Source organism: Megalops cyprinoides, chromosome 13 (genome assembly GCF_013368585.1).
Source record: "Megalops cyprinoides isolate fMegCyp1 chromosome 13, fMegCyp1.pri, whole genome shotgun sequence".
Taxonomy (NCBI): domain Eukaryota; kingdom Metazoa; phylum Chordata; class Actinopteri; order Elopiformes; family Megalopidae; genus Megalops; species Megalops cyprinoides.
The window spans coordinates 17,927,147-17,949,286 of NC_050595.1; the positions used below are offsets into that span (position 1 = coordinate 17,927,147).

General features: G+C 44.4%; 1 protein-coding gene across 1 annotated transcript; it reads right to left on the reverse strand.

Moving 5' to 3' along the window:
- Positions 1 to 7,460: 7,460 nt before the first annotated feature.
- LOC118788007 (TBC1 domain family member 2B-like) lies at positions 7,461 to 21,932 on the reverse strand. Its single transcript, XM_036543823.1, has 13 exons — positions 21,575 to 21,932; positions 19,148 to 19,298; positions 17,227 to 17,386; positions 15,396 to 15,556; positions 14,641 to 14,858; positions 12,820 to 13,197; positions 12,150 to 12,260; positions 11,534 to 11,730; positions 10,702 to 11,193; positions 10,094 to 10,211; positions 9,688 to 9,873; positions 8,052 to 8,173; positions 7,461 to 7,675 (listed from the first exon to the last, which is right to left on the reverse strand). Exons 1-13 carry the CDS (start codon positions 21,911 to 21,913, stop codon positions 7,480 to 7,482), a joined length of 2,829 nt encoding a protein of 942 aa, XP_036399716.1. The 5' UTR covers positions 21,914 to 21,932; the 3' UTR covers positions 7,461 to 7,479.
- Between the last annotated feature and the right edge of the window lie 208 nt (positions 21,933 to 22,140).

The following is a 22,140-nucleotide window of genomic DNA, read 5'->3' on the forward strand; positions in this document are numbered from 1 at the left end:
TTCGAAACGATATCAAACAGACACCACCTGTTGTCTACCCAAAGTGGGCGCAGTCGATCCAAACACATTGTCGCGTCGCTTGTGCAACATAAATGTGAATTCGAACATTTCTGATGTCAAAATATTAGAATTGGGCTGTTTTTCAGTTTCACACATAAATGCTTTTATTGGTTCTTCGTTCAGATTGCATAATGCTTATGTAGGCGTATACCCATGAGGGTCGCCAGAAATACACTACATGGCCAAAATTATGTAGACACCCCTCCTGATTATTGAGTTCAGGTGTTTCAGCCACACCGATTGTTAGCAAGTGCATAAAATGAAGCACATAGTCATGCAATCTCCATAGAGAAACCTTGGAAGTAGAATGGGTCATCCTGGAGAGCTCAGTGACTTTAAACATGGCACTGTCATAGGATGCCATCTTTAAACGTGGCACTGCCATAGGATACCATCAGGTCAGTTCGCGAAATTTCTGCCCTGCTAGATCTGCCCTGGTCAAGTGCTATTATTGTCAAATGGAAGCATCTAGGAGCAACAACAGCTCAGCCACAAAGAGGTTGTCCACTCAGGGCCACCAAGTGCTGAAGCACGTAGCATGTAAAAACCACCTAACCTCTGTTGAATCACTCACTACAGAGTTCCAAACTGTCCCTGGCTGCAACATCAGCACATGAACTGTGCATTGGGAGCTTCATGAAATGGGTTTCCATTGCCGAGCAGCTGCACACAAGCCCAACATCACTATGCACAATGCCAAGTGACGGCTGGAATGGTGCAAAGCACACTGCCACTGGACTCTGGAGCAGTGGAAATGTGTTCTCTGGAGAGATGAATCACGCTTCACTATCTGGCAGTCTGATGTACGAATCTGGGTTTGGTGGATGCCAGGAAAGCGCGACCTACTGTAATGCACAATGCCTACTGTAAAGTATGGTGGAGGAGGGATAATGGTCTGGGGCTGTTTTTCAGGGTTTGGGCTAGGCCCCTTAGTTCCAGTGAAGGGTAACATTAATGCTACAGCATACAAAGTCATTTTAGACAATTATATGCTTCCAACTTTGTGACAACAGTTTGGGGAAGGCACTTTCCCGTTCCAGCATGACTGCCCCTGTGCACAAAGCAACGTCCATAAAGACATGGTTTGATGAGTTTGGTGAGGAGGAACTCCAGTGGCCTGCACAGAGCCCTGACCTCAACTCCATTGAACACCTTTGGAATCAATTAGAATGCCGATTGCGAGCCAGGCCTTCTCGTCCAACATCAGTGCCTGACCTCACAAATGCTCTTTTGGCTGAATGGGCACAAATTCCCACAGACACACTCCAAAATCTTGTGGAAAGCCTTCCCAGAAGAGTGGAGGCTGTTATAGCTGCAATGGGGTGGGGGGTGGGGCAACTCCATATTAATGCCCATGGTTTTGGAATGGGATGTCCAATAAGCTCATATAGGTGTGATGGTCAGGTGTCCACATACTTTTGGCCATAAAGTGTATGTTTGGGTGCAGTACAATTATAGAATAAACATGAAGAATAAAGATTTCTCGTGCTATACCACAGTTAACATTTCATTGGTTTCCAGGGATCACTTAACTGCCTTTTTTTGTATGTATGGGAATAATTTTCCATTTTTTTCCCTAATTTAACCTGGGTTTTCTAGTCTGTCCATTCCCTCTGGGAAGCATCCAGTTGTTCAGTGCTTTGTGACAGTTTCTAACGGAAAAGAAAATGTGCTTAACAAATAAAATTTAATTGATTGGTCGACTGAATTTGAATATGAGGAAGATTTTTGTCAAAAGATGATCACACTGTCATCTGTCTATGGCATGGTTGATTTCAATCACTAAAGTCAAAGACAATGGCAAAGGCCAGCTTTCAAAGCCCAGCTTGTACTGCCAGTCAGCCTGTTGCAGTGTATGGGGTGAGGATTTTGGATTCTGCTGTTTGACCCACAATAAAAAGTGAGGGGTTGCATTTAAGGTGTGTGTGTACCACACCATAACCACAATAAGTATATTGCCAAAGAAATATGAGCAATACAAATCTGGAATAACACTTTAAAGGCATTGGATGGCAATTATTTGCAAAAGCAGTGTACAATGTATAACATACTACTTACCTGTAACAATGTTCCAGCAATTAGCATAGGGGGGGTGAGCAGGTGCATACCTGTCCACCACAGACACCAGCATCACCCTCTATATGACAATTATCTTTACTTAGTTCCTCTAGTTAGAGAGGGAGGTCCTTAGCTTTCTTAACCAACCCCATTTATTTCTGTCCTGTACAGTTGTCAAGGGCAGCCTTGCCTTGCTTAAATTTGCAGGGAATAAAATTAAAATTGCCATTGCAGGAGTCTATAGGCTAAATTAACAACAAAAGGAGGTTTCCATCTCCTACTGAAGCTCTCACCTGACCGGAGCAAACAACAGCAGCAGCTGGAATGTGCCAACACCCTACAACGTTTTTTTAGAGTGCTCGGTCACATTTTAACAGTCCTTAATTGGTTCTCACCCAGCTGGTCCAGTTGAGGTCCTGTAGTGGTTCGGGTTCGCAAACTAGCCTCGGGTGAAGTCGTCGTTGCATCACCATATCCTGCAAAGCTGCTCCCCCCCCCCCCCCCCTCCAGACAGGCCAAACCATTCGGAGATACACCGGAATGAAAAGCCAGAGTGACACTCTGTTCCTGTTCCCATCCCAAAAGTACGCTCACGAGTGCCAAACTCCATGGCTGCATGCCCGCTGCCCACCGCTCCTTTTTCAGCCTCGGGCGACCGAAGGGGTCACAACCACGCTGCTAATTTGAATATTTCCCACATAGCGTCTGTAATTAAACTAATTTTGACGCGTTTCATCATCAGATGACTCACATGCATGATTGGGATGTCAATATTCTAGCTGCTAGCTAAAAAAAGACAGTTATGATGGCGTTACAAAATACTTTTGCATTTTCCGACACATAACTAAACTGTAGCTACTATGAGCAAGTATCATTCCCCTTTGGAGCAGTGGTTAAATGTTCAACATTGTTTAATTCAGGCCCAACCTTTTCCTCTTGCTCCTAAAAAAGCCCTTCTATACAGCGTGGCCCAAAACCTCCATAAGCATTTTAGTAACTATGTAAAAGAATAATTAATTTTCAAACCACTGGCCATTGAAGTTCTATTCTACAAATCCATGAAACCCAACCACTTTCTGTTATGAACCTGGGAATTATTCTTCCCACAGATCTGTGATCAACTTGCGCCCTCTTGGATTTTGCTTGCTAAATTCTACAGCAACAGATCAATATGAAACACATTCTCTTCTTCATTCTTGCCTTCTTATTTTTCATGGCCATCATTTGCCTTTGGAAAATATTTTTGAATTATCATACAGAATCATAACATCCCTACAGAGCACGGCTTTTCTAAAAATAAGGCACTGTTGCCCCCTAAAGGAGAAAAAGATAACACACACATAGACCAATTACCACTACAGTCACAGCTCTTGTGTTTGCATTCAGCTTTTTTAATCACTTATGTCTGTTTTGTGTCTGAAAAATTATTTGCTGCTTTTGGGAATTGCTGCACTTAGGGGGGAAAAAAAGATATTTACCAAAGGTGAGGGGGCAGGGTTAGGGACATTCCCTCGGATGCACAGCAATTCAGCTCTCCAAACACATTCCGGAATACTCCCACTTCTCTTCCAGACCAGGAAGTTCTCAGGAGGATGTGACTTGCTGCCAGATCCGTGTGAGGCAGAAGATTCATGCTAGTGCTGCTCTAGAACCAGACTCTTCAACCATAATTCTAACCTTCTAACCACTACAGGCTAAACGGCGAAACTAGTTCACATCAGCGCCTGCGGGCAGCTCCTCCTTGCAGCACCAGCTCTTCCACAAACTGTGCCCACACAAGCCTCAGACTTCCTTCTGCTGAAAGGCTCTCATTAAACTGTTGACATGCAGGTATAAACTGTAGATTCACCACTGCCAAAATAATACCTTCACAACAGTTCAAAGCAACAGTGAACATCTGTACTACAAACAAGCTTTGGCACTAAGGGTATGTGTGCCTTTGGAGAGGATATCTAATATTTCATTAAACAAATGGATAAGGAAATAAATTATATGGATGAAGTTAAGTAGAAAAATGGTGAAATAAATAAAGCAACTTACCTTCATATTAAAAACATAAAAGCTGTTAGCTTTATGTTGGGAAATATATGGGGTGTTAGATCATGCTATATTAAATCAAACCAATCCCTATTTCTGGCCCTTAACATCATAGACACCCTGATATCCCAATTGTTAAATTCTACAGAAGAAAACTCCCTCTTTCTAAAAAGTACAGAAGATATACATACAGAACAGAGTAGTTTAGGCCAATCGTAGATGTTTACTGACCGATTTATTGCTTTGATGGGAAAATGCCAATAGAGGAAGATTATATGAAAGAATGACCATCTCTGGTATTACTGTGATTGTTCTCAAGGTTCTAGAACTTATGATTGCAACATTCTGAACAAGGACAGTGTGAAACTAAGATGAGTTCCAAGACTTCCAGGTTCCAAATGCAGGAATGTTCCTTCTTCCATGTTATGATTTCCCTGCAGCCTAGTCCAATGTGTGGAATAAAAGCAAAATCAAGGAGTGATTATTCAACACAACACTGACGAATGGGCCAGTCTGGAACTGTGAAATTAACTTTGTCCAAGACCATTTATTTTGATTGTTGGACAGATTATGTCCTACATTCCATTGTGTTGAGATTTGTGAAATGGTACAATTTCAACTATATGTCAGATTATATACTTGTAAAAAAAAAGGCATCACCAAAATGTAATAAAAATACAACATTCCAGGTCTAAGTAATATTTTTGTGCAACAGTGGCCACACCATTCGTGATAAAATAATACATATAATGGTTTGATTACAAATGAAGTAAAACTTCACTTAATACAGCTTCTCAGAAAACTATCTGAAAGGATTCAGGATGGAATTAGTATCTGGCCTTCATCTAGTAGCCTTGCACTTTGAGTGGAATTCAATTATAAGCAGCTTTTCTAAGTCTTTGGAAAAAAGGGAACAAATAAACAATGTTCAAACATTTGAAAGACCAGCTCTCACAAAAAAAAAAATAAAAATATCACCCTAAATTTTTACTGTATAATATTTTCTGTGGTTTACATTTGGACCATATGTTTCTAAGATTTTACCAAGAATTCCTTTCAAGATATTGATTTATATCAAGCGAATACTAATCAGGATTGTACAATAATAGTAATATCAATTGCAAGCCACTTCGTGTCTATCAACTACTACTGTCCATACAGGTATATGACAAATTCTGATACATCTAGTATATAAAATCATGTTTAAGAGAATTAAATAAGACACATTCATTAGGAATGTCTATGAAGGAGAAGGAATGTGCTTGGTGTAAAAAAGAAAAAAAAGGTAACATAAGATGAGGTTTATACAAAATGTAAATACTAGAGCACAGGACAGAATAAAAGCGCCAGGCGTAAGAGTTACGTCAGTTCACTCTTACCCTTATCAGCTATGTCCTCTGTCTCTTCAGTTCCATTCTCAATTCCAAACACGCTCTGTGCTTAATCTCGTCGCACTCAGAGGCATGAGCGGTCCAGCGGCAGTACTGGAAACCTGCTGTTCTAATCTCCAGCAGACCTGTAATGTCATTAGCATGAACAATCATCCTGTTTGTTTCCTGTCTCATTTCTCAACGTCTGTGGGTTTTTTTTTTGTTTTTTTTTCATTCCTCAGATGATCCTGAATATGGGTTGGGGAAAAAAACAACCATTCCCTCTAGAGGCCAGCAGAGGTGCAGCAGAAAGAGGAAACCGATCATGGCCGTGCGTTACATATTTGCTCAGCAGACGCCTTTCCCACGGAGACTTCCATAACTCACCTTTGATCCAGGTGTTTCACTCAAGGTTATAAAATCACTCCCAAAGCCAGGTAAGTGACACCGTGTGACAAAAGCCAGAGGTCATAGGTCAATGAATATGGAGGAACATGTGCTCATACAGGTCTGACACACTTAAAGTGCTGAACATACACACACTGACAAGGCGGCCCACAGATTATTAATAGACTTCAGAATAAATCAGTGAAGAGATGAAGAGTCCTGAGAATTCCTGATTTCACTGAAAACACAAGCAGCAGAAAACCTCACTGAGTGCAGATGGCTTCTACCATGACAGACAAAAAACAGTCATACCTGGAATTCCTACTCAGTTTTAGTATAAGAGTCATTCTGCGTTCAGCCCTGTCCTGCGACAGGTGATCTGAATCAGGGCTTCATGGCTCCACCCGCTTGCAGTCCGTCTGCCATCAAGGACAGCACTCCAGCCATCAGGAATGCATCTGTGACATTTCTCACCTGATTGCAAAGGACACCTGCCCTCAGCTGCAGTTCCTTGAACTTAAAGTGCTACAAGTGCAGTAACACAAGACAGATGATTTTGGTAAAAGTACATGTATGTTTAGGGAGGGATGGGGAGGAGCCAGCATGTCGACACGCCTCCTCAAACGTACAATTTCAGCACAGTAACCAGTGCCCAACTGTAGGGGCTCTATTGAGCTGCTTGATTTGTAAGAACTCAGAGACTCAAAAGCCTGAACTCTCTAGTAGAATCACTAGTGTTCTTTCTTCATGCTCTCAGCAGAATACGCGCAAGGTGGATCCACAGCTCTCATTTGACACGTTACCCACAAATACACTGGTTGTTTACCTAGGCTCAGGTTAAGTACCTTGCTCTAATGTACTCCCTGGAATCTGACCCTGCAAACGTTGAGTTCCGAGCCCAGCTCCATTAGTGCTACCAGCATGACAGGCATGGGCGTAAATTACGGGGGGGTTGTAGCCCCCCCCAATAATCAAAACCGGCCAATACAACCCCCCTAAATAATCATATTCATGGAGACCTCAACCCCCCCAATGTTCAATTCAAAGTTACGCCCTTGACGACAGGCACACAGAAATCATTCACACTTAGACAAGCTCCTCATTCTCAGTCTGCGTCTGCCTCTGACTGATGATTTCATGTGTATGAGTTAGAGGGAGGGTAATCAGTACCAATGAAAACACCTGATCTGACAAAAAGCCCACTGCAGCTAGCATAATTTACTGTCAGCTATTTCAGGATTATGGTCATGTAAATCTCTAACCCCAGTATATCTCCCTCTACCCCATTCTGGACGAAAGACAGACTAGCAAGAATAAAGGTAAACACAGCTAGTTTGTCAGTCCCTGAAATTCAAAAAGGTCTTGTTGACCAGAGTGGGACTATTTCCAGCTCAGATTCACGAAATAAGACAAGGCCAGCAAATCTGTGTCTCTCCGTAGAAGGAAACTGCCAGATTAGATTGGGCAACAGAATTACCAGAAGGCCAAAAGAAAAAAAAAAAAAAAGTGAATAATCATCTTTTTTGATTGGCCAGCCAGTGGTGCCAGAATGGGACTTGGATGGCTGTCAGTTGTCCTCCTCATCATCACTAAAAACGGTCCTGCTTTGGGCAGCCGTCTCTCTCTCCCTCAGGAATGTCTGTCGTATTGTTTCCAGCTCCGTCAGCTCCAGACGGACCCGCTCCAGATGGAAGCTCCGGCGGTTCTGGATCTGTCTTAGGGGGAAGGGGTTCATGTCCACAAAGGCCATAGTCATCAGCTTCCTGCAGAGGGAGGCAAAGAGCATTTTCAAATATCATTTTGTTATTATAACAATGTTTCTCTTTCGGGCAGGTTGAACATCACACTCCATGTTGATCAGTGTTTTTCTAATAAGAACGGACTGCGTCAGTCATTAATGTGTTAAAAAGATACGGCATATGCTTTCGCAGTGAAATCAAAGCTTACCAACAGAATCTAAATAAATGACCCATTCCGGTGAATGAAGCACTCTGAAAACTAAAATCTGGGTTTTATGTGAAAACAGAAGTCATCTATACAGCCTCCTACGCTCATAATTTCTTTTAGATAGAAAATTATTTTCATATCCATGATATTCCTAGTATCCTAGATGAAAAGCCTGCTGAAGTGCAGATTTACCTGCCGTCCAGGATCGTGCGTGTGAAATAGCGGAGGTACTTGAAGAGGGTGGTGGAGTCGTGCAGCTTGAGGAACTCCTCCTCTTTGTGCTTGAAGAGGGCGAGGGCAAAGCGAAATATGATCTGGGGAGAGGGGGCGAATCAGAACCATGCAGACCAGCACATCAAGGCAGCCATCTACCTGGTGTTTATCTCTGAAGCAGCTGTCTCTGAAATTTACAGTAAGTGATCTGATGAAGTTACACTATCTTTCCAGTGGTTCCCAAGCACCGCATTCCACACCATCCCATTATCACTTTAAAAGCATTTCCTTTTTATTATCTTGCAGGGGGTCCTGGTACCTCACTCTCACATTTGTACGGTATTTCAAAAGACCCACAAAGCCACACCATGATTATATTTAATTTTGACATTCCTTATTCTTCACCATCTGTTCTCCGTGGAGGTACTGAACTCGGTCTCAGAACTGACCTGACTGGTTTGAGAACCAGGAAACCGACCGTGTATCTTGATAAGACCATGGCCTGTATTCATCAAGTGCTTGAGAACTGCTCCTATGTTTCTTGCTAAAAGCAGTTTTAGGAGTATAAAAGTCCCACCTTAGAGTAGGCAATGGGAATTATTTATGAAGCTTCCTATGCTTACTCTTAGCTGGCAGTGACACCATTTCCTATAAGGGGATCTCATTTGATTTTTACAACACATGACCTGCCACAAATGAATGGTCATATAGACATTTTTCACAGCTTCTTCCTTATGTTCAGAAAAAGCCCAATAAATGCAATCGTTGAAGGCAGTAGTGTTAACATAGCACTTATAACAATGCTGTTAACATTTCATAAATGTGAATATATGCCGGAAAATTAGCACAGATGCTTTCCATTCTTAATCAGCTTGAAAGTAACAAATATAATTGTTTGAAATTATTTCGTTAATAATCACAACAATATAATATTTGTCAGGACTATACTGTTTTAGTTTTTCTTAACAGTTAATATTACCTTAATTCCTGATTTCTCCTGAAGATAATAGGCCAGATATGCCAATGTGAGTCTGCAGCAGGCAGATATTGTGCCAAATTGCACACTTGTTATTATGCAGCTGTCTTTTTTGGGGCTGCAGCCAGATATACTTGTGAAGAATGTGAAATCTCTTTTGTAAGTAGTGATGTTCTTCTCACAGAAGGAGTGACAATGTATCTGATGAAGTTGGTGACAAATAAAATACCCACTTTACCTGACGGATATCTTTTTAACAGCTTTGTGGTGTTGAATGTATGCAAACCACATTTGCTATCCTGAAAAATGCATACACACTGCCTTGATGTAGCCACCTGTCAGCAATTCCTAACAGGTTAGGACAGCTTCTGAGGACTCACAAATCCCTGCCAAGACATTTTCGTTCTTTAAAGTCTAAATAATCTTGGTAAATCATTTTTACTCTTTGATGGAAGAACAGGACCAAACTAAAAACGCTGTTTCCTACTCTGAGATGCTTGATGAATGCAGACACAAGTATCAAATACAGAAATGAGGTGCAGTACTTTTGAGCATCAGGTACAGAAAGGTGTCATTACCTTGGGTTCCTAATATACAAAGTCATCCCTATCTTGTGTCCCCAAAACAGTTCATTCCTACCTTGGGCCCTTCGTATAAAAAGGCGTCCCAGATCTTGAAGAGGATGTCGCTGACTACACTGTCCACAAACACGACCAGGAACCAGTTGAAGGTGATGAGGGAGAAGTCAACTTTGTGCATCTCAAAATGAGAGTGGAGACGAGGGAGCTTCTCATTCATCAGGTCCTTCAGCACTCGCTGGTCAACCTGGGGAGATGGGTAGGGCCAAACTCTGAGCCAAGACCTTCCTACTTTAGGAAGAACTTCTCTCATATACAAAGAACCTCAACTCAAAGAGCAAATCAATGCTACATGGGCTACATAAAACAGAATTGGTTTTTTGCTGTACTTAAATGATATCATTGGACAATCAAGTATGATTTGTTATGTATACAGAGCTTTCTAAGAGGCAGGTTTTTTCTTCCACCTGTGATCCCAGCAGTGTTTTGGTGTAGTAGTCCCGTGGCATGAACACCTCTACAATGGCAACCAGACACCAGAAGGCTTCCTCTTCCTCCAGATAAAGAAGAGCAACAGCTACCAACCTGGGGGACAAGGACACGACTCACTTACCACCTGCCTGTGGGAGAGTGAAGTTTCAGGAACCCCAGAATGGATGGAGATATCACATACTGTCAATGATTCACTGATTTAAACCAACCACTGATTTTGCTATGGAGAACAAAGCCTTCTGATTTGTCTCTAACAGTCAGTGACTGACAACACACAGTAGCGCCACCCACTATCAGGTCTATGATTCCTCATTCTCCCACTACACATGAACAGATCCACTTATCCCGTGAACATGAGGCTTTTCCTCACTCTCATGCAACATGAGTAAACAACGTACTGGAGTAAACACAGGCTGACAGTGCAGTTCCAGAAATGCTCTGATGTTGTTCTCAGGTGTAGCAGATTGATCTTTTAATACCTTGTATTAGTCTATGGGAGCATTGCTCTTGTCTTCTGTACAGGACAGCTGGAGGTAAGCTACGGTTCCCACCTAAGTGGGATCTGAGATCAGCCTGGCTGTACCTGTTGAGGCCCTGGCAGTAGCCGATGTCTGGGTTCCTCCAGGAGAAGGCCAGCAGTATGTTCCTCAGCTTGTGTATGCCCTCGGAGGCTGGGCAGGAGTAGTGCTTGTTGTTGGGCAGGGTGCGCAGCAGGTCCAGCTCGATCTGCTTGGAGGCGGGGTTCTGCCTCTCACGGGCCAGGCCCAGCAGGCTCTCGTAGTAGCCCTGCGCCACGCTCTCCCGGAACTTCTTGACGTGGAAGGCCACGCACCAGCGCCACACCTTGGAGCGGTGCTCGTGGGGCACGCCGCAGCGCACCAGGGCCTTCAGCTCCGGGCAGCGCGTCATCTCCCGGTTCATCGTCCCCGCGAAGTAGTTCTCCCACTTCACCCCCACCGACACCTCTTGCTCTGCCAGGGACAGGGACCTCAGCTCCAGGGCCCGCACCTTCGCCACCAGCCTCTCCTCCTCATCATCCTCGGGTACCGTCTTAAAGCCGTACACATCATACTCGCTGAGAGGGAGGGGTCAGAGAGAGGGGGTAGAGTCAGAGACTCAGGGGATTAAAGAGGTTCACCACCCTAGTTCAGCATAACCTTCCACTCAGAACATATTAAATGATTTTTTTCATCAGCAAATTCTGTAAATATATCAAAGCGGGCTTTTAAGACAGCTGCTGAGGGTGAGGGGTACAACCTGTGGTGACAGGAGAAATATAGTATTTAAAACTGCTAAATGTTTGCAGATTTTTTTTTTTCAGATTTCCACTGCGCATCTAATATGCTTATGCAGTGAAGTCATTGGCAACACAGGGCAAGGACTGGGAGGGGTGGGGCAGGGCAGGGGTTCGGTACCTGACTGGGTTGGGCTTAAAGACGGGGTGCTCGTCCTGGCCGGTGCTCTCCACCTGCAGGGCGTCCTCCAGCAGTCTGGAGATGACCTCCCGCGTCGGACTCGCCGGCGATGATGAGCACATGGGATTCTGCACCTCCTGCAGCAGCACCAGGTACTTACTCTCTACCTGGCACAGCTTGGCCTCCAGAGCTGCGTACTGCCAGCACAGGAGAAACACAGTCAGCACAGAGCACTGCCAATACAGGTGAGACATTGTCTTCCACACACAAACATACACACGCACGCACACGCACACACACTCTTACCCACAAATACGTACACATACACTCCTACACTCCTACACCCCCCCCCCCCCCCCCACACACACACACACACACACACATTCCTATGCACACGCACACGCACACGCACACACACACACTCCTATGCACACGCACACGCACACGCACAGGCGCACACACACACACACACACACACACACACACACACACACACATTCCTATGCACATGCACAGGCACAGGCACACACACACAAACGCGCACACACACACACACACACACACACACACACGCTCATGCACTCGCACGCATGTGTGCCTGTTATCTGGAAGTCACCTTGGCCTCCAGGGCTTTCTCCCTGGTCTCAGCATTGCGGCGCAGCACAGACAGCTCCAGGATCTCTTTGTTCAGGAACTTGTTCTGGGATTTATAGCCCTGAAGACCATCCTGGGGGAGTGTGAATGGAACCGCCCATCAGCGAACGGAGCACAGAGGAACGACTGTAAGAACATGCCATGATGACACTGCCCAACCGTTTCTACAGCAACAAGCACATTAACACAATGATGAAAGTATGGACAGCAGAGACCTGAAACTAAGAAGTCCCAGAACAGCCCCAGTAACAGAAGTTACACCTGACTGAGAATGAAATAGTATAGTCCAACCGTTACCAAAAATGGTATTGAAGAGCAGCCACAAGAATAATGACAACAACATGGACTTCCCCTTTGTCAGAAGTCCAAAAGACTTTTCATTGTTGGCAGATAACTGCTACCAATACTTTCAATCTCTCACGAAAGTTAAGTACAGCTAGTTCCTCCACACTGTGGCGGTGAGCATGAGGAGATACGAAGGGCCTTGGGTCATTTTTTGGCCATTTTTTCCAGACAACAAATGGTCATGTGAGTATAGCATATGTTTAGCATAGGTTTGGCATAGGTTAAGTGCAGATATAGATCAGGATTAACAGGTTTTGATCACATCTCTGGTTCTGCAAGGCTCCTACCCTCAGTCTGTCCAGCTCCTGAAGCTCTTTGGCAGTGAAGTTGGGTGAGCCGCTGCAGTCACCCTCAGACACGGATCCGCCCTGCTGAGACAGCTGCATGATGACCTGGTCTTTGGCCTGGATGGTCTCCATGAGCATGGCCAGCTGCTCCTGGATCTGGCCCATCTTGACCTTCAAGGCGGCAACCTCCTGCTGGAGGCTGTCCCTCTCCTCTGTCAGCTTCTCCAGGTGGCGCCGGAGGGCCCGAATCTGGACTTCCTCCTCCTCCTCTTGCTCCATTGAGGATGCGGCCGTGTCCCGGGGGCCCTTGGGGCCATCCGCAGGGCATCTCTCCCACTGAGTGCTTTTCAGTGTCAGCTGAAGGACTCTTACCATCTCCTAGGAGACAAGACGGCATTACATTACATTATGCTACAAAGTTATGTTGCACTATGTTATTGTATTCAGTGTAATTTGTATTGTATTTAACCTTGTGTGTCTTTACAGCCTGTGAACCAAAAGGACACTGCAGATGTAAATGAACCTTCCAGCCTGATACCAGACTCCTCTGTCAGGAAATCAGATCCACAGTTTCCTCTAAACTTCAAAAGATAATCCTGAGAGGTTGTGGCAGTAGTGTGGTGTGACACCAAAGCATTGCAGGTTTGAACATTCACTACTACTACATCCTTGAGCAGGGTCCTTACCCCAAATCACCTCTGAAACCACCCCAGATACTGTGCAAAATGTAGCAATGGAAGCTGGTCTGGATTTCAATGCCTTGCAAAGCAAACTTATGATATTAAATAATGAAGTCACACCTGCACCTCAATATATTTTCTGCCTTAATGTCTCTGGTGAAGAAACTTGAACCAGTAACTGCACAAGCAAAGAGTCAGCTTCTGCCTAACAGACTTGCCTGGTTGGTTTGTTGGCTCTGGGAGTTTCATGGGAAAGCACAGTGCTTTTCAGACCTGACCGCTTATGGTGGAGCATGACTGATTCATTTCCTGGGCATATCAGCTGGTGTTTTTCTTTTCTCTTACTGCAGAACTCCCCTGAATCAGATATTTGGCATCATTTCCAGTATGAGTACAATCATACCCCTTCAGTCCAGTCCAATCTCCCTACTTTTTGATCGTCTAATTTCATTTCTGTTTCATTTAGGGTAATTCCATTACAGTCAGTCAAGACAAGTCAAATGCTCAGAAACTTAACGCTATAAAGATGGGGGTTTATCCAGCTGGCATTTTATGTAATTACATGTGTATACTTTCATTGTACATAGTATATGAATACAATAAAACCGCTATGTAAGTACACACATTTAAATACATTCAATTCTGAGAGTTTTCCATCCAGTAAATTCTCTGTAAAAAGTGGGACTTGCATAAAACTTACATTTATTACTAGCATATGTAATTACCTAGGAACAAAGCCACCATAATGTGCAGTGTTACACAGGAATGGAAAGAATGCCTTGCTGTTTCAAACTTCCCCGTTAGCTCTGTCTGTATGAAGTTCCAGCAGCATGCGGATCTGCTCTGAGAGTGAGAGGTGTGAAATCCTGACGCTGCCACAAGGTGACAGAAAGAGGAGATCAGCACCTTAAAGCAGTGGATTACAAACGGGACCCTGTCAGTGGGGGGCTGACCGGGGCACGCACAGATTAGCAGCTCTCAAAGTCAGAAAGCTCTCTCACACTCCCATTCATCAACCCCTGGCAACACCAGGCTGACCCTCTCTGTGATGTACGACCTGTAGGCCAAGTCCCTCACCCTTCCACGGACAGATCTACACCACTGCCAGTATGGGGGGTATGCCCAGAATGCCTTGCGGTACCTTCTGACTGACTAGCTCCTCACGGAGCCGCCCCAGCTCCTCCTGCTGTCTTTGGAGGCGGAGCTCTGTGTCCGACATCTTGTTGCCGTTGCACTCCGCCCCTGAGCCGTCCGCGCCCCGGGCCAGCCTCCCCGAGCCCGCCCCGTCCTGCGAGGACAGCCTCTTAAAGCGCGAGGAGCTGCGCCCAAAGTCGAAGGAGAACCCAGAGCCAGTGGAGTCTGAGGGAGAGACAGCAGAGGCTGCGGTAAAACAGGCCCTTTGTGTTCCTGTGAAAAACAGGCTCTACTCCTATGACAAACAGTAAAAAAGCATTTTAATACCAACATCATACAAGGCCATTTCAAGCCTTTTAAAAACAGGTGGTAGAGCGGTATAGTGGTTTAGGAACAGAAAGTTGCAGGTTAAATGCCCTGGGAAGGGACAGCCATGGCATGCCTAGCCTGAGATGTTTCAATAACTATCCATCTGTATAAACAGATAATTCCCCATGAATAAGGGTGGAGTAAAATAGGACCTACAATAATACAGCACGACAAGGAAGAATGTAATTGTCTGCATATGTTAGACCATAGATTTTAAGCAAGAGGAATGAGGCAAATGAGATTTTTTTAAACTTTCAAATGAAAAATAAATGAAAATAAATTGCAAAACAAATGAATGCAGGCATTGCAGACCAGCAGGAACAGGACAGAACAGCCCTATAGCAGAGGCCCTTGTCCTCTCCTGCTCTGGTGTAAAGTCGGTGTGGCCCTCACTCCTGTGGCTGTCTCTTGGGGCTCTCTTGGGGGTCTCCTGCATGCTTGTCTGCTCTGCGGGTTCCTTTGTCGTGTGGTCAACCCCCTCGCCCTCGTCAGCATAGAACATGCTGCGCCTGGACTCACTGCCGCGCCCCGGCCGCAGATGGGACATGGAGATCCTGTGGGTGGAGAGGGGGCCTGCAGCTTTAGGAAAGGTGTTTAAACTGCCATGGGCCTACCTTGCCTTTATACAAGAAGTTCTCTGCTCTGTCCTTACAAATGTGTAACTGAGGCTAAAAATAAGGCCCCTTCTAATAGAATTTCTGAGAGTCTTTGTTTCTGAAGTAAAGTGAATATCTGCATTTATGACTGGAAAAACACAGCACATAGTGGCATATATTATATTACATTACATTACATTCATGCTAGGCTAATAATACTCCCAGACCAGTGAGTGTGAGCATCACACTATTCAAGCCCTACCACAAGTTACCCTGTGCAATCTGACTAGGCAATGGAAGCCAGGTATACTAACATACATTAATCACCAGAACACAGAATCCAAAATACATCACAATAATGCGCGGCATTAATTCTATGGCATTATTTCTGTGCACTCAATGGTGTTCTTTGGGGATGGAAATATTGTGGCAAACAACAAAAACACGTTAACTGCACAACTTCGTTAGAAAAGGTCAGCATCCTACACAGTGTGCCTGATGTAACATTTTGTTATATTGCTAATCAGTTGTGTACAGCATATCATAATGGAAGTGCTGCCAAATGAACTATTCACTTGGGCTAAGAGTCATTTACTTTTTTTCTAACAATGAATCAATGCATTGGTGTGTGAATTTATCAGACCGTAATGCATTATGGTTCACAAATTGCCAAAGAGCCAACATTTACTCCAAATGCCTTATGAAGCTTAAACAAAATTTCTTGATTCCCAAAGTTCCAAAGGGAAGACTGCTTTCGCCTTGCAAATGCACTGCCTGTGAATGATACAACTCCCTTACAAAGAGAGATCTGCATACACGGAACTCCTAAGTCTACAGGTGCAGCACCTGTTGGACACGTTTGGCAGGTATAGGATACAGTAGGAAAAAGGTTCCATCTCACACCCAGGATAAAGCCCCAGAGACACTTCAGCTAGCCTGCTCCACAGATCTGCATGAATGATTTATGCATTTTCACTTTCAGAACAACACAATACAGAGCAGAACAGGTCAGTCAGCCCGTCCTGGCTCATCATGTGCACCCATATACAGAAAAACAAATGAAGTCAGATAACTGTCACTATTATTAGAGCAAAATATCTAGAGCAGGGGAGTGGGAAAACCCTAGTCCTAGACTGCTAGAGCCGTTTCTGGCTTTTGCTCTATCCAAGCTCTTAATCACATAATAAGATTTGTTGTCTTATTAAATGAATGTAGGTGACCATGTCTGGTCGGCCATTCCGCTGGAATCACCTGCCTTCATTGATCACCTGATCCAGCTATCTGTAATTAAGAGGAAACATCTCTAGCCCTCCAGGACCTGGTTGATCTATTCCTGCTCTACAGTAAAACAGTGTGTTAGTGTGTTCTGTATGCTGGGATGCCTTGTTATATCCTCAGGGTTTCTGAGCACACTGGGGCTCCATAAAGATACAAAAGAATGTTTTGCCTTTACAACGTCTCCTCAAAAGTAACAGGATAGGTGCATAAAACTCTAGTGCTAAAATGAGGGCAAATGACTTGCACACTGTTCCAGAAAGGCTACACTGCTACACTGCGTGCTGGTCCTTTTTTCTTCATTTTCCTCCTTTTGCCACACAGCGCTGGGGTTCAAACCCCCCATATCTTACCTCAGGTCTGTACCCCACTGTTTGATGGAGCGGTTGAGGGTGGAGGTGGGGAGGGCCGTGTGCTCACCCACCTGGCCCTCCGCGCTGGTCTCCACGGTAAAGTCATTACGCACCTTCTCCATGCTCTCACTGGGCTTCTGGAAGGCAAGGGCGTCTGGAACTGGACACAGAGCAGGACAGTGACTGCAGCGCTCAAAGCCCAACCCAAGCACAGAGCAGGACAGAATATACAGCACACACAGGAACACACACCAATCATGGCACGGTCAGGGGATCAGGCTGCTAATGAATCCAATGCATGTATTGTATACGTGTACATGTCCTCACAGTGCTGCTCTTTGGATTTTGCTTAGTACAGCCATGCACTCATATTGCCACGCAATGCTGCATGCAGCTCTGATAGCAGAAAGTTTCAGGGTCACTTGAGGTCAGCAACTCTCTCATTCAGAATAAGCATCTGAATGATGGAATGCTGAACAAAGAGCTTTCAGTACTGTACTTCAACAAACAGAGCAGGATATGTGTGTGCGTGCATGTGTGTGTGTGTGTGTGTGTGTGTGTGTGTGTGTGTGTGGGGATTTATGGATGTGTCTGTACATGCATGTGTGCAGGAGGGAAGTGTATGTAGAGTACACTGCATGACGTGTGAAAGCCCTCATCTGAAAGCTTATCTTGGCTTTTGCAGGTCTTGTTTGCATTATCACAAAACAGCAGCCCAGACCTGTAAGTACAGTAGGATTTTACATTGCCCTAATGTGCTGTTTGTACAGGACACCCTGCTTTGTGAGGATGCAAGCCCCAGTCAATATTTACAGCACTGATCAGACGAGTTTATACACTGCCTTTGTGCTTGACTTTCACCATTAGTATTTACCGAGCTGCATTTTGTCAGTGCCTATAAGAGATCTAAATTGACATTACATCTCGCTGTTATCACGAGTTCCTGAGAATTTGTCATTTATCTTTTTATTTTTACACACAAAAGCTCTCTATTGCCATGACTTTATGCCCACAGCCAAGAGAAGTCACATGGAGAGTAGAACAACATGATAAATTCAACTCTAACAACCTGGCCTGTGCAAATATATTTATCATGCACAAAAACATACAGATGCAGGAGTGATGAATAATACATAGCCTAAGCTTAATGTGGTCTGTGACCTTCTACAATCATATATCACAATGGACCTTGGTTGGTTTGACAGGCAAACTCAAAGTGCACTCCATTGATCTTCTGTAATAACTGCTGTTTTGCGCACATGCAACTATCGCCATAGTGACTGAGAGACTTCATCCAGCAGCAGATGGGAGCAGCAGCACCTGAAGCTTGCAGCTCACCTGACCTCTGAAGCAGGGCTAGTGTGTTTCTCCAGAGACTTTAAAGTGACAGCTGTTTGTGTTTCAGCTAACAGTTGACCGTCATCTACAAGGATTGCAGTAGGAGCAAAAACATGATTAAAAGCTAACAGATGGTCAAGCTTATCTCACAGTGTGATAATAATCAGCACTGAACACTATGGGACAATGTATGTAACAGCGGTCACAGAGAGAGGCTTTATGAACCCCATGACGGTTCCCTCAGTGTCAATCACTTCTCAATGTATCTGCTTTTTGCTTTACACAAGAAAAATTGATCGGTTCACATCAGCCAGCCATTCTGCACATGACAGCTTTGCTCATCTTAGTGTTCATGAGAGAACCCCCGCTCTCCCTCCATCTGAAGATAATACAGCCACACAAGCTCAGGAAAAACACTGGGCCTTTACTTAGGAGAACATTCCAGAGATTAGATCTGCTGAACAGTGTCTGGAAGCGTGCATGTGTCTGTGCGTGTATATGCATGCACATGTGGTTGCGTGAATGTGCGTACGTGTGTGTGTGTGCGTGTGTGACTGTGTGAGCGTGTGTACCTGGCTCGTACCTGTGTCCCTGGCCACCAGACCGCAGTGTGGGTGTGGAAGGGTGGGGGAGATCCAGCTGTCGCGGCTGCCGCGACCACGCGAGGTGCAGAACTCCCAACGCATCTGCTGCAGTTGCTGCAGCCAGTAGCGCATTACCTGCGCATTTGCAGCCTGCAGAGAGAGGACGAATCAATCCATGGGGGAGGGGTCACTCAGTGAAATGACCTGGCATATGTGTGACATTCTTCAAACATTATCAAAACACGTGCTGTCTTGAGTCAGTCAAAAAACAGACAGCTGTGACAGAGCTTCCTGCACTAGAAATCCACCCACTACATGGCCATATGATCCTCATCTTCGGCTGGGCCCGTCCGACACGAAGAACAAACTATGTCAGCCTGGGGGAAATCTGAGGAGAGGCAAGGCTTGATCTTTTGTTTGGTGCATACATGAAATCACACCCGATACTCCTGCCCACCTCTCACTCGCAACCCTTTCACTGATCTCAGTTCAGTGGGATTCAGGTTACCTAAGGGTCCCTCTGTGCTCCCCATCTCTACTTCCTGGAACTTCATGATCTTCCTCACCACAGGAAGCTCTCAGTGTTACACTTCCTCCCTAAGAACTGCAGCTTTTCCTGCACATCAGTAAGTGGTCAAAACCAGTAGGATGTGATGTCACCCAGATTTGGCCAGGTCTAGGTCACCTATTCAAACAACACTAAAGCAACACTAGAGGAGTTCTTTACTATTATGCCAAGCAAGTCTTGGTGAAAAAATGCATGCCCTTTATTTAGCAAAGGAGTATAATGTTGTGTTCCATCACAATTTATCATGATCCTAAACAGTGAAGATACAAACAGTACCTGCCAAATCTACAGAGCACTGGCTCAAAGCACCTGTCCCTGAGGCTACTGACATTCTGTGACCTTTCTCACTTGCAAAGACTGCTTTCAAAAAGGAAATACTCAGCTAAGAAAACCATAACAAGCTCAACAGAGACAGTTGCGGTGTTCCACACCACAAACGAATCCTTTAATATTTCAGACATGTGTATGCACATTTTGATCTTTATTTCAAACATTTACCATGGTGACTTGATTCATGCGTGGTAATGCAAGTCAGCTTATGCGATGTTTGTGCCAAGGCAGCCTATTCCGTGAACTCAGCTGTAAAAGGTATTGAACGTTTTTGTATTGAACGCAAAAACCTCGACAATTCCACCAGATAAGACATCGACACCAAGATGCTGTCCCCCCACGTGTCAGCTGGATGGATCTTACACAACACCTCTTCCATCGCTGTATATATCTAAAGCGATATTCTAAGCACAAAACGATCCATTCTAGTGTATAGACTAATTGTAGACAAAGGAAGCATTGAACACTGACGGTGATGTATGAACTAATTTTGAACGCTGAACTGACGTTTTGACGTCAGACTACCATTTTTCCAACGTCAACCTCTGGAGATCAAAATATCTGCCATCTTCAGTGGAAAAAAATCGGGACCGTTTTACCTCTGTATCTGAAAGTTAACTAATTATTATTTTAATGTAATTGGTGGAGCAACGGCCAACGCTTAAGAGCCTTTTAATATTGCCGAACAGGTTAGATATGAAGTGTTATGTACAGCAATTGATACATAGAAGACCGGGTTTTGGAAACCTGTATAAACAAATGCAGGTTGAAACAACAGAGGTATAACATTTATACAAACCATAACGTTAACAACAGTAAAATTTCCCCAACTTGAACAGAAAGCCATGACCAAAAATATCCTGCCAACATTAATGTTATGACTCCTCGGTTTTCAATTAAAACAATAGCCTGAATCTGCAGAGCAGTAGACCCTACTACTTTTTCCTGCCCTGACGCTAAGAGGAAAACAGGAAATCCCATTCTTGCATTAAATAGCTGGTACGGTACTTCCCAATAGTATGACGGTCCGAAAAGGTGAATGACTTAAGTAATGAACACTGCAACTACATACCTCTAAGGTTACCGAGCTGGCTTATATACTAATTTAGCGACGAAATGAACTGTAATTCTCGCTATAATTCTAGCCAGGTGGTCAAAATCCGTCGTATTTGAGTACGTACTGCACCGTTCCCAGTCAATAGTAAATATCATTCCTGCGGCTCAGATCATTTACTGTGGCTAATGATAACAGTCCATCCATAAACTTAAATCCTAAAATCCTCGTCCTAAAATCGATCAACGCGATACTGTGTTACCACAGTTAACTAGTGAGCTGTATTTTATCTTTTCAACATACTTTCTAAATCACTTTAATTACTTGCCAATGGCTCTCATAACAACTCAGCACCAAACTTCAAAAACAACAGCGGTAAAAGAATGAGAGAACGATGTATATTTTTGCAAACCGTTTAGGAATTTAAATAGTGTAGCTAGCTAGCCAGGTCGACCGCCTTGTGGACAACGTTACCTTGAGTATAAATTCCTTTCCGGAGGTGCTGATCTCGAAAAGCCCTTCTTCCCCCTCCACATCATAGGTGAAGCTAGCATCAGCTATTTCAATATGTCCCAGCGGTAAAGCGTCTTGCGGAGTCTTGAAGTAATACAGATAGCATGTTCTGGGATCGTAAACAAACCATCGTGATTTGAATCCTCTTAATGGCCCCTTGCCCGCAAGCTTATTGAGATAACCACATAATTTCGTGGCCTGGTCCTTCGCGTCCTCAACGCTGGCCACTTCTGTGCACTTCCCTGCTGTAATCCTCGGGCTCTGCACAGAAGTCGCCCCACTTCCATCCCCTTCGTGCATGTTTCTTTAACACTCCTGCCCTGCTCCCACACTGACAGCGTTACCTTACAGACACATGACTAGGCATTAAGTTGGCACGTGGTGCTGCACGGAATTGTAGGATCTGTAGTTTATGTACACCAAATTCTAGGCGCTCGGGTATGTGTTTCTGTAGTTACGTATACCATACTGTATGTCTATATTTATGTGTCAGTTGCAACGATCATAGTAAAAGTTTCGACATCAGC

Coding starts and splice junctions, on each gene's coding strand:
- LOC118788007 (XM_036543823.1), bottom strand. CDS start 21,913: ATGCACGAAGGGGATGGAAGTGGGGCGACTTCTGTGCAGAGCCCGAGG. Junction 19,299..21,574: donor GAAAGGAATTTATACTCAAG/GTAACGTTGTCC, acceptor CTCTCTCTGCAG/GCTGCAAATGCGCAGGTAAT. Junction 10,212..10,701: donor TACTGCCAGGGCCTCAACAG/GTACAGCCAGGC, acceptor CTTGTCCCCCAG/GTTGGTAGCTGTTGCTCTTC.